The sequence below is a fragment of the Doryrhamphus excisus genome, chromosome 13, assembly GCF_030265055.1.
Source record: "Doryrhamphus excisus isolate RoL2022-K1 chromosome 13, RoL_Dexc_1.0, whole genome shotgun sequence".
Lineage (NCBI taxonomy): Eukaryota > Metazoa > Chordata > Actinopteri > Syngnathiformes > Syngnathidae > Doryrhamphus > Doryrhamphus excisus.
Genome location: NC_080478.1, coordinates 7824492 through 7843233, shown reverse-complemented (window position 1 = coordinate 7843233; position 18742 = coordinate 7824492). Strand labels below are relative to the sequence as shown.

The following is an 18742-nucleotide window of genomic DNA, read 5'->3' as shown; positions in this document are numbered from 1 at the left end:
AACCTGCTATAAACTGCAGCTAACACAGGTCAATACATTACATTACATTACAATCAATTAAAATATGTAATCACGATTAATTTTGTCCTTAATTTACTTATTATAAAAAATCAAAGATGCAATGATTATTCCAATAGTTCGAGGACCTTAATTACAAAAAATGTTTCTGCTTCGAGGAATCGCTTATGTCACCCCATGTACCGCCCCGCCTCTTGCCCACCTCAAGGCCCGCAGGCCAGATGTGGCTTTCCACATCATTTTATACGGAACTGTTTGGGAAAAGAGAATGTCCGGCAATCTGTTGGTGACCTCAAGCTGAAAACAACGATCCAAAACACACCAGCAAGTCCACCTCTGATTGGCTAAAGAAAAACAAAATGAAGACTTTGGAATGGCCTGACCTGAATCCTATTGTGGCATGACCTTAAAAAGGTGATTCATGCTGGAAAAGCCTCCATTGTGGCTGAATGACAACAACTTGACAACACTTGATTGCAGTTGTTGCTGCTAAGGGTGGCCCAACCAGTTATTAGCTTTAGTGGGCAATCACTTTTTCACACAGGGGCATTTTTTTTCTCCCTTTGTAATAAAACATTTCATTCAAATATATAATAGGCATATAGTAAGCATTAACATTAACCAAAAAAAAGAAAACAGAAGTTAATCAAATACACACGGTGATTTGTGAGATTACAGTATAGTGCAGAGGTAGGGAACCTATGGCTCGGGAGCCAGGTAGGGCTCTTTTGATGACTGTATCTGGCTCTCAAGCATTTACCACAATAAAAATGTATGTTTGCTAACATTTTAAAGTAAACATCACAGAAATGACTGTTAAAAATATTAAAAATCAACAACTTTCTTATGCATTTTAACCCGTCCAACTATTTTCTACTGCAATACGGCCGACCATATCTATCTTTCCTGATGATATTTTCCAGGTCAAACACCAAAACTCGATTATTACTGGGTAATGCGGTAGTGTACCTCGGTCATTAAGATGTAAATGTAAACTTTCCTCCTTTAGTCAAATAGTCACCTAGCTAAAGCTGCAGAACCAAGCCTTCTGGCAAAGATGGCCAAAAGAATGAAATATACTGAGTACGGTGCAAAACCATGCAGCAGCAGAAGTTGCATTAATGGCAGCGAGTATTTGATTTATTATTGGACACTGCGCTGCTCACAAAAGTGTGCTGGCCACACCCCATTGGCGTGGGGTAGTGTGCCTGGTCTACGTAATTAGAGCCCATTATATCTAAAACTGTTGGTCTTACATAAAAATGCACACATTTTATTGCATTGAATGTTTAAAAAAATGTATATGGCTCTCACAGATAAACATTTTAAAAATATCTGGTCTTCATGGCTCTTGTAGCCAAAAAGGTTCCCGACCCCTGGTATAGTGGTTATAACTCAAGATTGTAGTAATTTTTAATAAGGACAAGTCATCTTGTAATTTGCTTCAGTAGTTTTAGCCAAAATAAGGTGGGAGTACAACATGGCAACAAAGTGTGCAGAACATTATGTTAAAAAGTTGCTAGCAATAAATAACTGGTGTATTGGTGTCCAAAAGGCGGTCAGGGAGTCAATGGTAGATGCATTACACAATGACTTGTGTTTTATTGTGTTTGGCTATTTGACTCTACATGCAATTAATTAAGCGCTAAGGAAATGTCCTAAAGAGTAGGAGGGGGAGTTTTTGTTTCTTTGTTTAAGGTGGTACTTACATGAGACCGACACACAAAGCACTCAATCATACACAAAGATTTACTAGCTGTAATGTTTTGATTGCGTTTCTTATCCTCTGTGAGGAAAAGCAAGATAAACAAAACATCCAATGTATCTCATTAATAGATTCCACGCCAGTCTGCTCAGAATGGCGCCATTTCTGTACCAACAAGTGAACACCAACTTGCTAAAGCTTTATTCAATTATTCATCAAATGAATTAGAGACTTTTTTAAAAGCATCTTTGCAACATGACTGCACAACCACACTTACTCAATTATGATGTGGTTTTCATACATTATCGACTCTTGCCAACTCGGGATTGATGCTAACGTGAAAAGAACCTTTTGTTTCCGTGTGCATTAGCCGTAATGAGCTGCACTGCCACACTGTGATGGCTCACAAATTGCAGCGTTGCTTCTCCAAATGTTAACCGCTGGGATCGATCACTCATAATCGCATTCATGCTCGACAATGGAGACGCGATGATGATTCAAAACTGATGATACGTTGGGGGAGAGGGGGTGTTTTAATACATTTTATGGAGCTTTTTGGGGTGATGTTGTGTTACAAGACAAATTCAAGACTGAGTTGATCTCTAAATCAAAGTACGCTGCGGGGTAGCACCTAAATTACTATTATAGTATGTATTAGTATAGCATATATTTAAGTAACATTTCTGTCATGATAGCTTAATGAGAAATTAAATGTAAAAAAAATTATGAAAATAATAATGAAGATTGACAGAAATGTAGTATAAAAGTCTAATTTCACAATATTTTTTTTTTTTTTCCAAATGCGACCCAGGCATCTTTTCTATGTAGATATAAATCCGATATGAATTCGATGCTACTCTAGTATGAAGGTTCGGGTCATGTATATATTAAATAATAATAATAATGTATTTTATTTGTATAGCGCTTTTCAAAATACTCAGACACTTTACAGAAAAATGGAGTTGAAAAAAACAAGTAAAAGATATACGTTAAAATACAACATTCATTTGTTGATACACAGTTAAAACATGAGTTTAACATGAGACTGTTAAACATGAGAATATCCGGCGATATGTCATCCGAAGGCAACAAATGTCCCAATTCCTCGCCAAAATGAACAGTCACAAAGATAAATTGCATAAAACAATGGAAAAAAGATGTTTTGGATCAGATTACTCACGTCAGTGTCCCACCACTCCTGGCTCGAACCCCAAACCTATACGCAGATGTCGCAGCCATGGTCAAAATTCGATATGATTCTTGCCCTCTTCCTTCTTAGTATCCTACACAAAATAATTTTTTTGCTACTTTTACACTGCAGGGTATGATGCCCTACTCGGATTTTTGTTCAAACCCCATCTTTTATGTGCTCGTTACCAAAAACATTCATTCAAACATGCAAATTGTAAATGTGAACGCAAAGCCTGGTGTCAAAACATGACATCAGATACTTTTCCATGTGTTTACGGAATTAAACATCACAGTTTGTGCTTTCCTTGGCACATTTGTGGCAATTTCAAAAATTTGGTGCAATGGGAATCAACATTTTCTTCACCAAACGATTCTGGAAGAGGGTAAGACTTTTGGCTATGGCGGTTTGTGGGTAACTTGCTGCAACGTCTGTCCCAGGGAGTCAAACACGCCTTTCAGTTACGTTTAGGTAGGATAAACAGTATGTGACCTGACCTTTCAGACTGTACTAGATTGAATATATATTGGATTTATATCGGCATACAAACAAGACCTGAGTCACATTTGAAAGAATGGGAATTGTACCGCGCATACTGACTCAATTAAAAAGTCAGATGATTGGAATTGGGATTTGACCTGCAGTGTGAATGCAGGCAAAATATTGCACTAAATTCATAGAATTGCCACAAAAGCACCAGGATTGAATCCACTAGGGGCCATATTTACTTCCACGCATGCGCATCACTTCCCAGACGCATTGCGTTCACATTACACACAAATACCTATCGCATTTTTGTGTAATGTCACTACATAAAATAATCTGAATTGGCTATTATTATTATTATTATTTCTTCAAGCTTTCATTGTTTTTATTGTCATATTTCAACAAACGGCCAGAACCTATATGAGGTTTTAAGAAACATCAAAATACTCACAAGAGATGACATATCACAAGATTATAGTCGATGTCTTGTGTGACAATGTTTCAAACTTCAAGATTCGTTTTACTTTTGAGGGATTCATTCATTCAGTCAGTCATTTTCTATGCGGCTTATTCTCACTAAGATCGCCTATTCCAGCTGTCTTCGAGCGAGAAGCGGGGTACACCCTGGACTGGTCGCCAGCCAATCACAGGGCACATATAGACAAACAATCATTCACACTCACATTCACACCTATGGACAATTTGGAGTCGCCAATTAACCTAACATGCAAATTTATGGGATGTGGGAGCCACGCATACACGGGAAAAACCTGAAAAGAGATGCCCGAGCATGTTCACCACTTGGCTACTTTTGAGGCATAATGTACATTTATTGGTACAGACATTCAACGTCCACTGTGTCTGATTCTGCCATAAAACATAAAAATACCTCAGAAGAGTAAACTTAGAAATGTATAAATATGAAATACCAATCCTATAGACTTGATACTGTATTACGCAGAGTGGAAGAAAATACTCAAATGAGGACCAACGGGCTGATGTAAGACTTTTGGCTGACATCACTTCAGCTCCAATTTCCTCAAAGAGAGCAAGTCAAAGTCAGACAAGGCGGAGAACCGGGAAGCTGCGTGCACAGTGCAGGCGGACATCTGGACACTTCACATCTGGACTTACTTACTCAGGCGGGAAATGGCTCTTCAAACCACCAGGTAAAAGCCTTCACATTGTATTCATATGTAATGTGTACTTCAATAACACTGGTACCGATAGTCCCAACTTTGAAAAGCAACATAGTTAGTCCATTTTAGTCTGTAAAAACAATAAAAATGACAGAATGAATTATCAATTCACAGGAAAACCTACATTTATATCCACCGAAGAATTACTTGTTATTGATTCTTATTATAGTTAAATATTGTGGATGTCGGATTACTGGCCTCGTGCAAAAGAGATAGCATGATGATAGCACATCATTTGCAGTACCAATTTAACTCTCCCCTCTCCCCCAGGGGAATTACAGCCAGCAGACACGAGCCTGTTGCTCATTATTGGAGCTAATTGTACGCTGTGATATAACTTGGATGAATGCACGGCGTTATATGACTGTATGTAAAGGAACATAATTGTACACTAGTGCAGTCGAACGATGGGATTAGTTGACTCAACAATAAAAACACGGCAGTAGTTATTGTAGCTGACATTGGGAGCGGATTAAAGTTTTACAACTTCTTTGACCGGTAGGAATGTTTTGGGTAATTTTATAAGCGTGCTGTCTAACAGCAGGGCAAGCATTGCGGACATTGTAATTACAACATCTGTTACTGACATTGTAATAGAAAGTAATTTGACATAAAAATGGTATACTTTGCCATTGTTCAAAACACTTCTGTTACATGAAGGCACATCACATGGTTACATATGCACAATTTAACATCTCTGGAAAAAAAAAAAGTAGGAAGAGGTTATATTTAATTGTACTCCTCCCTCATGTCCATTACTGATTATTCAATTATTCATTCACACCATGACGTTTACTTGTTGACACTTATTTCACTTTCCGACAATTGCCACTTTTTTTCCACTTCCTGTATGAAAGGATGGTGTGGAAAAAAATAATACCACTATAAACCTTGTCCAGTATAAAGGGAATAAATACAATTTTAAAAATAAACATAAATATCACTAATAAATAGAAATACATTTGTGACCAGTCCAGGGTGTACCCCGCCTCTTGACCAAAGTCAGCTGGGATAGGCTCCAGCATACCCCCACAACCCTAGTGAGGGTAAGCAGCATAGAAAGAACGTGTTTGAATTCAGTAAACATTAAATAAAACAATAACGCTATAGCTACAGTTGGGTAACCATACCCATGCTAAAGTAGGCTTAGAATTTGAGGGTTAGAGGTTAGTACAGTTGCTGTATGATCAGGGTGTGTACTGCTAGGTTATATTTAGGGTTAGTATGGTAAAGATATATTTAGGATTAGTCGAGTTAAGTGATTGTAGTCAGAGTAAGTGGCCATAAAGGTGAGTATTGTGGGGTTAGGCTATGGTTAATGGTTGTGAGTGTAGTATAGTGAGTATAGTTAAGGACAAATTTCTGCCAAAGGGAGAGATTAAAATGTGATAAGATTTCTTGTTCAGAACAAAAACAGATTAACTAATTAATCATGTGATGCTGATTTTGCCAGCCTCTATATACTGTATTGTCAGGTGCATGCGTGTCTGTTTTCCTCACATCTCGGCTCCAAACAGACAGGAAGAGGGTTCACTCTGTGTTTATTTTCAGCCCCTGGGAGCGTTTGCTCCTTGAAGTAAAGGCTCAAACGAAGTGAGCCCTCTTGTCAGTAATAGTCTCTTCTCTCTGCGGGGGGAGGCGGGGCCCTATCAAAGCAGAGAAGGGTGTTGCTGTGATGAGCCAGTATGCCGAATTTGAGGTAGTGACAAAAAGGTACCAAAAAACAAAACCACAGACCCCATGAGGGGGGGGGGGACTACACATGCAGATGCAGAGCTTTCAACAAAGTCAATACAAGATGATGTACTTTGTTGCTCTTTAAATCAAATCAACTTTTTTTGTAGAGCACTTTTCCTGCAAAGACATGCAACACAAAGTGCTTTACAGAATTAAAAACAATTACCACAATTAAAAGTAAAAACAATTACTAAGAAAGCCCCTCCCTCCCACCCTAGTAGACACACACACACACACACAATCACACACAGTAGGGAGACATGGCATGGCACTGAGGATCAAGGAAACGTCCACACTGGAAGGAGCCGCAGGCCGTGCCATCAAGGAACCAGCACTCCGACAGACGAACGGACCCCCACATCAAAGGGAGGAACCCCCAGCCGGCCGGGTCGAAGGGACCCAAGGACAGCACCCTTTCAGCAGACCCGACACAGCCCCCAGTGTGGAGGACCCCCCCTGAGGAAATACTGGAGTTAAAAGCTAAAGACTAAGAGCATAATATAGGACTAAAAAGATAAAAACAAAAGAAAACTTTAAAAATATTAGTTAAAAGCCTGATTAAAAAGGTGCGTCTTTAATCTTCTTTTAAAAATATCAACAGTCTCCGCAGTCCTGAGGCTCTCCGGCAGGCTGTTCCACAGGTGGGGGCCATAGTGGTAGTTAAGGTATTTGTAAAGCCAATACAGCGGTGTCAGACTCAAACCAAAATGCTAACTGAGTTAACCGCACAATCGATAGAAAATACACAGACAGGAGTCATCAACACTGAGGGTCCATTGTATGGCCACTTCATTGTTGTATAGCAAAGTGTGAACTACCCTTTGAAGTACTCTTGAGATTTGCATAAACAAAGCAAACACAAATATAGCACAAATTTGTTCCGTGCGCCATATTGCACCGCTTTACCATTGCACGCAAAATCAAGGCTAAATTTTAGCAAACATTTTGGATGTTAACTGAAAGACGCGCTAAACATGGCGTACCAGGAGGTACCACTATATTTTGTTTGACAGACGGTATGGATGCCAATTTCGCAGCTTCCACAGCTGTACAATAGTGAAAGTATTTTTTTCTTGTACTGTTCTCAAAAATGGGCGGCACGGCGGGCGAGTGGTTAGCGCGCAGACCTCACAGCTAGGAGACCAGGGTTCAATTCCCACCCTCGGCCATCTCTGTGTGGAGTTTGCATGTTCTCCCTGTGCATGCGTGGGTTTTCTCCGGTTTCCTCCCACATTCCAAAAACATGCTAGGTTAATTGGTGACTCCAAATTGTCCATAGGTATGAATGTGAGTGTGAATGGTTGTTTGTCTATATGTGCCCTGTGATTGGCTGGCGACCAGTCCAGGGTGTACCCCGCCTGTTGCCCAAAGACAGCACCCCCTGCAAAGCGGTAGAAAATGAATGAATGAATGTTCTCAAAAATGTTCAAATCTCATCTTGTCTCATGAGTTGGGTGTCTCATGACACTCCTGCATGAGCCTAAAGCCAACCAAATCATTACACGGTTTCATTTGGGAACCTGGCATGAATATGATAAGTAAAATATTGAAAAACATGTGAACTTCCAAGCGCGGAGTACTTTGGTGGAATGCGGAGGAGTTAGGCCAATCCTGTGTTATTAGTATTTATATTGCAATGAAAGGTTTTTGATGACCGACATGTTTCTCCGCAGAATACCAGAGCTGAGCACCACAACCATGGATGGCAACCAAAACTCCACCAACGAAACGCAGTGCATCAATTTAGATGATTGGGATTGGCTCACCCGCGGCCAGCCGGTCTATTTGTTCATCATCACGGCACTGGGAATCGTGTTGAACGCCTTTGTGCTGCTGGTCTTCTGCCTCCACAAGAAAGCCTGCACAGTGGCGGAAATTTACCTGAGCAACTTGGCGGCCGCGGACCTTGTCCTGGTGTCCTGTCTGCCCTTCTGGGCCGTCCACATCGGCAACGGTTTCAACTGGCCTTTTGGTGTGGCCCTGTGCAAAGTGGTCAACACTGGCATCAAGATGAACGCTTACTGCAGTATCTACTTCCTCGTTCTGGTTAGCATGGATCGCCATGTGGCTTTGGTGCATCCCATGTCTCACGGGAGAATGCGTCGACCCAAGTATGCCAAAGTGGGGTGTCTGCTGGTGTGGAGCTTGGGTTTGTTACTGAGCGCCCCGACGCTGGTCTTCAGAGCGGTGAAGTATTTCCCAGACTATGACGTAAAAGTTTGCTTTTTGGATTATCCGACCCCAACGGTTGAGCTGATCTGCAACGGGATGCTAATCATCTTAAGCTTCATCATCCCAATTTCCATCATCGCATTCTGCACCGTCACAATCATCCGAGCGTTAAAGAAACAGTCTGTTGCCAGGTTCAACGCGGAGAAGAGTGAGCAGAAGGCCACAACACTGGTGCTGGTCGTCCTTGTGGCCTTCCTCATCTGCTGGGTTCCTCTTCACTTCATCACCGTGCTGGATGTGCTCCATAGAATCAACGTCATTAGAGGATGTCACCTTGAAGCGGCCATAGCGATTTGCAACCAGATCTTTGCCTACTTGGCTTTCTTCAACAGCGTCATCAACCCCATCTTGTACGTCATTGTTGGGAAAAATTTTCGGAAAAAGGTTCAGGAAGTGTGCAAGCAGTGGGCCAGCAGTACAGTGACTACAGCATCCACACGTTCAAATACCTCAGCAACACTGAGGACTATCATATCAGGGTAACTTCAGGTACAAAAATATCTTAGAAGAACTCTCATTCCAGTCACAGTGGTATGGGAAAAACTGGAAAACTGGAAAGAACGACTGCAAACCAAAAAAACTACAGTAGTCTTACAAATGTATATTCCAAAGTGCTAAACTATATGATTTATCATAAGATGACACATTGTAGCAACCAAACAGGCACAGCAACATTTCTGTCGTATGTTTGGGTGTTGCTAAGCGGAATTTCTGGGACTGCTATTAGGTTTCCTTGGCAGCAGAGAAAGGACTTGATTATCAGAAAATAACAAAACAAAAAAGAATTCTATAAATTCAAATGCTATCCCCTATTATAAATTGTCAGAAGGTGTGAATGTGAGTGGTTATTTGTCTATACGTGTCCTGCAAAGTCAGCTGAAGTAGGTTCCAGCTAACCACTAACCCTTATGAGGATATGTATGTAGTACAGAAAATGAATGGATGAAATATGGAAAAATCACAAATTGTCAAAATGTTAAATCTAGTCTTTTTTGTACCTGCTTCTTAATTTGTAGTGTCCAGAATGTAAATAGATGCTGCTGTGCTAAAGTTAGCATGCTAATGAGCTACTAGTGCGATATCAAACCTGCTTGGTTGCTGTAAAATACATACAATTTTAATTGTCAAAACTACTAGCCACTTTGTAATACTTCGATCTAGCAAATGTTCTCACTTTGTCCTGTGTTTTTTGTACCTGCTTCTTAACTTGTGGTGTCCAGAATGTAAATAGATGTTGTTGTGCTAAAGTTAGCATGCTAATGTACAATATAAAACCTGCTTGGTTGCTGTAAAATACATACAACTTTAAAAGTGTCCAAAATTCCCACTTTAAATGGCACGGGTGAAGAAATTAAAGAATCAAAGGCCCACTCATTTTTTACAAACCCTTTTAAACCGTAAGTTGAAAAGCAGAGAACTAATGACTGCTGTTTTTTTTGGCTTTTCTGACTCAATGTCCACTGACAGTTTCCAGTGTTGACGCACCATCACGTCTTTTTTTTTTTCCTTTCAGTTGTCTCGTGTTGCTTTTTTTTTTTTTATTTCCCTGCACTACACCGCAAATAAGCAGCCCACTCAATGTTGACTCAGAGGTTTGTGGGAGGGTGCATACACAGACACACAAAATAAAGTCAAGACAGACCGTAAAGACAGCCAGGCTTTAACCACCACATTGTGAGTGTTTAAATTTGTACCACTGGTGTAGATAAGGTTTCCTCAAACAATACAAAAATGCCAAATATCTGTATTGTTTGTTTACTGCTGGTATTTTTGATTGTGCTAACGTGCATTCTTCCTGTGTGTGTACCATAAAGTACAATTGTGTTTTAGTGTTTGTGTGAGATGAAATATAAAATTATATACACGTTGCAAGCATCCATGTGTGCAATTTAGCAATCAGATTATTTATTATTCAAATCATGATGGAAATTCAATAAATGGATTCAAGCTGTCTGCACAATTTAAAAGGATATTTATTTGATTAATGTTCAAATTTGTGTATATCTGTAAAATAATTACAATAAAATGGTCATGTTTTTTCTAAATAATTTGTCATTCATTTAGTGGGTATTATGGTTAATGATAAATATATATATATATATATATATATATATATATATATATATATATATATATATATATATATATATATATATATATATATATATATATATATATATATATATATATATATATATATATATATATATATAGTCTGGAATATAGAATATAGAACTGGAGGTAGCAGAGATGAGAATGCTGAGGTTCTCATTGGGAGTGACCAGGATTGATAGGATCAGGAAGGAGTACATCAGAGGGACATTACATGTTAGAGGCCTTGGAGATAAAGTCAGAGAGGCCAGACTGAGATGGTTTGGACATGTCCAGAGGAGAGATAGTGAATATATTGTTAGAAGAGCTGGATATATATATATATATATATATATATATATATTCTTCTATATATATCTTCTTCTATATATATATATATATATATATATATATATATATATATATATATATATATATATATATATATATATATATATATATATATATATATATATATATATATATATATATATATATATATATATATATATATATATATATATATATATATAGAGTTGTCCCTCGTTTGTAGCAGTTAATTGGTTCCAGACCCAGCAGCAATAAATGAATTTCTGCAATTCAATGTAAATAAATGGAATATTTTCATACTTTCAAACCTCTAAAACTTCCACACGGAACGACAGGAGAACCTTTTTTCACTCCATTATGTCAGACATGCCATGGCTTCATGCAGTGTTATGTAAGGTCTCGTCATTGTTTTGTGTCACTACTGCCACCTGGTGAGCAGAATACTCCATATCACTTGTATTTCAATATGTTTTGAATATATGTTACATGAATATGTTTTCACGAAGAGGTGATAATCTTACTGTGACATTGCGAGGGACGACCTGTATGTATTTTTAACGTATTAATTCATTCATTCATTTTCTACCGCTTATCCTCACGAGGGTCGCGGGGGTGCTGGAGCCTATCCCAGCTGTCTTCGGGCGAGAGGCGGGGTACACCCTGGACTGGTCGCCAGCCAATCACAGGGCACATATAGACAAACAACCATTCACACTCACATTCATACCTATGGACAATTTGGAGTGGCCAATTAACCTAGCATGTTTTTGGAATGTGGGAGGAAACCGGAGTACCCGGAGAAAACCCACGCATGCACGGGGAGAACATGCAAACTCCACACAGAGATGGTCGAGGGTGGAATTGAACACTGGTCTCCTAGCTGTGAGGTATGCACGCTAACCACATGACCGCTGTGCAGCTCAACGTATTAATTGATTATAAAAAAAAGGATTAAGTACACCATACAGAGGTTATGTTTTTATCTGTTTGTGTTTGAAATAACTTGAATTGAAACATTTATTTAGAAGGCACTTTACAATGGAGCAAGCAATGCAATCAATGCCATAAAACTTATACAATCCAAGACTTATACAGTTAAAATAACAATAACTAAACAAAAAATGGAATTAAACATTATAACCAAGTTTTGGGCGGCTGCAGGCAGGGAGTTCTAAAGGAAACTAAAGGTTCTGTCGCCCCAGGAACAGCGTGTTGTTATTGAAGGTGGGGACAGGAGGTTAGAGTCAGAGGATACGGACGGAAAGTGGAGGAGGACATTGAGGTAAGAGGTAGCCACGTTATGTAATAGTGAGATTTTAAAGTGTATACGGTATTGGACAGAAAGGCAGTGGAGGTTTTGGAGGTTAGGGGTGATGTGAAGTCTGTAGAAAATGCTGTTAGAGTAATCAAGTCTGTGGTGATGAAAGCGGTAGAAAAGGAGAGGGATGAGTGAAGATGGCCGATGTTTTTTAGATGAAAAAAGGCAGCTCGGGTTATCTGTCTGATGTGGCATTCAAAGGACAGGGTGCTGTCAAGGAAAAGGCCAAGATTTTGAACACGAGGTGAAGGAGAAAGGTGACCAACTATGATGATATCACATTTGTCACAGTTTAATTTGAAAGAGTTATTTTATTTTGAAAAAGGTGAGTGTGGTGATGCATGAAACTGAAGACCGTGACACATAACTCCACAAAAAATGGTCAGAGCCCTTGGAAAAGAAAGACAAGTTCTCAACAGGTTCTACAAAATAGCAAAAACTGACCCAAAAACTGTAGGATTATTATTTTGGTGTGATATATGGGAGAATTATCACACCAAATATGGGGGAATTATGGCGCTTGGAGTAAGTCTGGGCTTTCCGAGTGCTTCTCTACTTCAATCTATAATGAATAAATTAAATTTAATCAGCCATAATATGACACATTTATTCATTGCATATATTAACTTTATAAAAGACTCCTAAATATATTCAAAATGTTAGTATATTTAATGTTTTTAAATGCTATATTATTTTTAAGTACTGTATAACATATTTATACATTTTTTCAATATATCTAATTATAAATGAAAAGTTTGTTTCTATAAAATATCTTGCAGTTTCAAAATGTCTGATTTATAATCAATAACTGTAATTCTACATGTAATATACATACAACTTTGGAAAATAGTTTCAATCTGCATTATCGCCACCAGATGTCGCCAATCTGCACACACTAGCGCTTTAAACTGACAGTTAATGCACATTTCACATGAAGTGTTGCGCATTGACGTGACTGCAATGATGACCATGAGGAAAATAATAACTTCCTAATTGTCATAATAGTCATTACAAGCTCCAAATGTTCTTGATGGTTTGTTTAAGTGAGGATTTGCACCATGAACTTTTTTTTTCCATTTAGGGGCCTGCAGTAATTCACTAGCAGGTTTAGGCCAGCTGGTCATAAACAAGCTGATGTGTTGAGGGTGTGCAAGAATGCTGCTCTATATACAAAACGCTCACAGCTCGGCTCGCTCCTTACACACACACACACACACACACACACACATTTGAGCGCTGTGATCAGTGTGGACCACGGTAAGAACTTTAAATGTTACATTCTCGTCATTTAAGGCTCTCTGATGAGTCATGCAGAGTCAGCATATTTATCTAAAAAGCGACGGCATGATTCAGTCATCTGGTAAATATTTTTAACTTCAAACTAGAAGATAATGTTGATAATGCTGACAGTTTCCTCCTATTTTTTACATGTGTGTTCTGCATGAAAAGCATATTTTTTTTTTTAATGGCTGCACTGTGGTAGTAAAGCGCGGGTGTCCAAAGTGCGTACCGGGGCCCATGTGTAGCTTGTAGCTGTTTTTTTATTGGCCTGCGGCACATTCTAAAAATATAATTAAACAAAAGAGCTAAGGCAATCAAACAGGAAAAAACTAGCAGTGATTTCGCAAGAATAATATCAAAATATTAAGAGAAAAAATTGTCATTTTATGAAAATAAAGTTGTAGTATTATGAGGAAAAAACAAAAATTTTAGTAGCATAAAGGTGAAATATTACAGAAAAACGCTGTGATACTATGGGAGAGAAAAAAACTACTTTTGGAAAATTCAGTTTGAATGATATAAAAATAAAGTCATAATATTATGGGAATAAAGTCATATTATTACCCACAAAATTACAAACATTATTAAGAAGAAATTTCAAATATTTGAAAAATATAAAAAATAATAAATATAAGAAAAAAACACAAAAATGGGGAGGAACGTACAAGGAAAGTACGTTACCTGAAGATTACAGTGAACATGACAACATGGAATGTCTAAATTTTTTTGCAGTACAATGCTATAGCTATTCATGTAAGAAATTAGCTGATTTTAGTTATTATCAAGAAAACCATGGAAATGGCTAGATATATGTTCTGAAATTACAATCATACAAGCTATTTTCATTTTCATTGTAATTACATTTGTAAAGACAAATGCACATTTGTTTGTTCCAAGCATTAAATTGACCAAATAAACTGAAGAAACAAAGCTGGTCTAATCATTTTTTTATATGACTGTATTCATAAACTGTAACTTCTTAGCACATCTACGAAAGTGACCCTTACATGCCTTCATTTTTAGCTGGAAAAAAGCAGCAACTGGAAAGTAACGTGCGATCCCCAGATGACCCCTCAGTCCTGCCAATGTATACTTCAAACAAAATGGCTCCAAACAGAGCACAGACCTCCTCCGAGTTTCTTTTATCTGGCCGTATGCTCCCTAGACACTTCCACTGTGAGGGCTGTCAAACAGCAAAGAGTTCTAAAAATCATTCTAAAGTTCTAAAATCAGACGCGATGTATTTTTGCTCTACGTCCAGGGTAGCAGGGTAGTTTCTGTGTCATGGAAAATGACATAAGATGATAGGAATGAAGGGAAATGACTACCATTTTTATTCTGAAGTGGGAGGAATGGTTCCCTCGTGATTTAAGCGGTGAAAATGGAAAGTCATTTATTCAACAAAATCCTGAAAATTGCGTAGAAACTGATAGCAGAAACGTCATGGCGTTATGGATTTGTGTTTGTATGGGATTCTACCATTGCTTCCATTTCCAATGTTGTCAATTGGAAATTATTATTCAGACCAAAGTAAAAATATTCATTCATTCATTCATATCCTCACGAGGGTCAGCCGAGAGGCGGGGTACACCCTGGACTGGTCGCCAGCCAATCACAGGGCACATATAGACAAACAACCATTCACACTCACATTCATACCTATGGACAATTTGGAGTCGCCAATTAACCTAGCATGTTTTTGGAATGTGGGAGGAAACCGGAGTACCCGGAGAAAACCCACACATGCACGGGGAGAACATGCTCCACGCTAACCACCCGACCGCCGTGCGATAAACGAGGGGTGACTATATTTGTGTTGGTATATGTTTGTACTTAGCACGCTAGTTCCTAGACCAGGGCTCTCAAACTCAATTTACCTGGGGGCCACTGCAGCTAGGGTCTGGGCAAGGCTGGGCCGCATCAGGTTTTCCCCCCCAAAAAAACGCATGTATTAAAAACAGAAAAATATACAAACTTTTTCAGTGCTTTGGTTCCGATTTTCAACAATAAAAGCTCTGATAAAACATTCCACTGTTCTCAAATATCTTAATCTGCACAAAATAAGATGAAAAATAAATAAACAAATCAAGAATAAAGAAAATCAATCAATCAGTAATAAATAAATATAATAATAATAATAATAAAACGGCAAATAATAAAAAACACATATACTAGTTGGTGGGTAGACAAATTATTTTTTTCAGATTAAAATGAACAAAGCATTATTAGAGCCCTGTAGACATGACAAAACACGACTATAGTCACATTTATACTCTTTTTATTTACAACATATTGCGCAACTGCAGGATCTCGAGACACATGCTAACTCGCAAACTAGAGAGCTAGCAACCTAAACGGTAGCCTTCAAGTTATGTCCTTTAAACTTAAATAGCCAAAAACTTACCACTTCCACACGGATAGGGAGGATAACTATTAACAGTTATTTAACCTTTAACATGAACATTAATGAAACGTAATCATTTTTTCTGGGTACATGATACCATACAGCATCCATATCAAACTTGCGCGGGCCGCACTAACATTAAACTTTCATATCAAGGCGGGGGCCTCAAACTAGTGTCCTGCGGGCCGCATTTGGCCCACGGGCCACGTGTTTGAGACCCCTGTCCTAGACGATGGCTGAAAATGGACACATTCTTGTGTTCATATTTGGAGTTCCTTTGTCTTTTCCTTTTTTTTGGTACTGCTATGCCAGAAGGCTACATAATAACTGTTGTGTCATTCTGTAGAACATGGAGTCAGTGACGACAGTGAAGCTTGTGACAACAGAGGTTCCTCCGTGGTTTGAAAACAGCAGCTCGCCCCTCAAGTCAGACTATCTCACATCCGGCGAGTTTGCCACCATCCGCCTCATGGTCCCGCCGTACATCTTCACCGTCTCTGTGTTCGGCCTCCTCTTGAATACTTTTGTCCTGTGCGTTTTCCTCGCGCACAAAGATCGAATGACCGTGGCGGAGGTCTACCTGAGCAACCTGGCTCTGGCCGACTTCACCCTCTTGTGCGGTCTCCCTTTCTGGGGCGCCAACATCCTCAACGGCTACAACTGGCTGTATGGAGACACCTTGTGCAAAATGGTCAACTGCATCATCACGGTGAACTTCTACACCAGCATCTACACCCTGGTCATGATAAGCATCGATCGCTATCTGGCGATTGTGATGACTATGAAGGCGAGGTGGCTTCGACGGACGCGGCACGCCAAGGTCATCTGCGTCTTTCTGTGGATATTGGGGTTCTCGCTAAGCACACCGACACTGCTGCACAGAAAGGCGACGTACGTTGAAGAATTCCAGATGACTGCCTGTGTGCTGGATTATAGCAGGTCCTGGAGGTTAGCCAATCATCTTCTTCTGAACATCGTTGGCTTTGTCACGCCTGCTCTGGCGATTGTCTTCAGCAGCAGATCTATAATCAAGTCTTTAGCTCGAAGGAAGGATAATGTAGGTCTTCATGATGTCAACGACACAAAGGCCTCCATGTTGCTCTATGCCGTCACTGTGCTCTTCGTCATCTGCTGGGGACCCTTCCAGGTCTTCACCTTCCTTGAAACACTCTGCGAAGTCCACGTGCTGGATGTCAAACTGTGGTCCCACACTTTGAACGTAGGAGGGCAGATTTCTGTCTATCTGGGATTCCTTAACAGTGCCCTGAATCCTCTGCTGTACGTCCTATCAGGGCAATACTTCAGGAAGAAAGTTTGTGCCATCTACAGGAGGACACTCCATCAGCGTAGAGGATCGGATATGACCACGTATCAACGCTCTGTCGTGTCCACGTACATTCAGAGACCTGAGCAGATAAAGCCTGTCGTCATTTAAGCTGTTGGATAAACAAAGCGCTCCATTTTGGCAAATAAATAAGGATGCAAAATGACAGGATTGTAACGTCAACAAAACTCTAAATCACGGTGCAGCCTGACAATTGTAACTTAAAGGGTCCTTGACATGATTCATCAACTTTGTTGTACATTGTTTGAAATTCTGTATGGTTTTTAAAACCAAAACGGACTAGCTATCGTCAACTTGTTTCAATATATTTTCATCGAAATAGTAATCATGCCAAAATGTTGTGTTGCTGCTGGATGTTTATATTATCCCAGTAATACTGTAAAAAAGGTTTAAGCAAGAGCAAGAGACAAATGGATGCCCACCTCAAATTCTGTCCTTTGTAGTGATCATTTCACCGTTGATTTCTTTACAACACCTTTACAAGAAGCATTTGGCTTGAAAGTACGGTATAAACGCAATTTGAAAAGGGCTGCTATTCCGCTGGTACAAAAACCAAGGAAGAATGTCCACTGCGTCAAAGTCATGTCTTGTTTACATAATGTCTTCTAAACACTATTCCACTATAGCGATAAGGCTGCAAAGCATTATACATATTATATAAACATCGTTTTCACAGTACAATATACAGTATTAGCACACCAAGGAGCTGCAAGTTTTCACCACAAGTATATGTAGAGTCATATGAAATGGGACGGGAAAAAAACATGTTGTAGCAATTTCCTTCTACACCAGGGGTGGGCAAACTTTTTGACTCGCGGGCCGCATTGATTTAACAAAATTGACAGGGGGGCAGACTATATATTTTACGCATATAATTCTAACAGTCCACCTGGAATGATTGTATCTGTAAGTGTCATGCAACCTGCTATGTATATGTGCTTGTGTCCTTTTTTCAGGAGCACTTTGTAAACAGCAGATAGATAGATAGACTCCCTTTATTGTCATTGCACAAAAACACAGTAGTGAAATTGCCAACGAAATGTCGTTGCCTGGCTCCCATATAATAACAGACACAAAAGAAGATAAGTAATAATAAATAATAATAATAATAATAATAATAATGTGGAGAATAAATAGATAGAATAGACACCAAATATGAACAACATAATGTAAAGTGCAGCGTGAACAGTAAATTGCCCAAATAATTTAAATAATTTAAATAAATAATAATAATGTAAGATCACATCAAATAAACAAATTGATTAAAAAAAACTACCTAAACCATCAAAAGGTTGGCTAAAGCCATGATGTCAGGTTGTATGTTAAGTTTGGAAAGAACGTGCGGGCAATATTTAAACACTTGGCGGGCCGGATGTGGCCCCCGGGCCGTAGTTTGCCCACCCCTGT

The 18742-nt window shown here is 39.1% G+C and overlaps 3 protein-coding genes across 5 annotated transcripts in view; 2 read left to right on the top strand and 1 right to left on the bottom strand.

Moving 5' to 3' along the window:
- LOC131140011 (uncharacterized) overlaps positions 1-18742 on the bottom strand; it is a 181455-nt gene that overhangs the window by 160212 nt on the left and 2501 nt on the right. The gene's annotated exons all lie outside the window — the stretch shown is intronic.
- On the top strand, positions 4505-10444 carry bdkrb2 (bradykinin receptor B2). 3 transcript variants are annotated; one of them, XM_058090039.1, is made up of 2 exons: positions 4505-4567; positions 8008-10444. In XM_058090039.1, exons 1-2 carry the CDS (start codon positions 4548-4550, stop codon positions 9047-9049), a joined length of 1062 nt encoding a protein of 353 aa, XP_057946022.1. In that variant the 5' UTR covers positions 4505-4547; the 3' UTR covers positions 9050-10444. The 3 variants fall into 3 exon arrangements, with proteins under 3 accessions (XP_057946022.1, XP_057946025.1, XP_057946024.1); XM_058090042.1 differs by lacking the exon at positions 4505-4567 and adding an exon at positions 6603-6900; XM_058090041.1 differs by lacking the exon at positions 4505-4567 and adding an exon at positions 6603-6975.
- On the top strand, positions 13488-17550 carry bdkrb1 (bradykinin receptor B1). Its single transcript, XM_058090038.1, has 2 exons — positions 13488-13562; positions 16337-17550. The coding sequence occupies exon 2, from the start codon at positions 16340-16342 to the stop codon at positions 17423-17425; it is 1086 nt and encodes a 361-aa protein (XP_057946021.1). The 5' UTR covers positions 13488-13562; positions 16337-16339; the 3' UTR covers positions 17426-17550.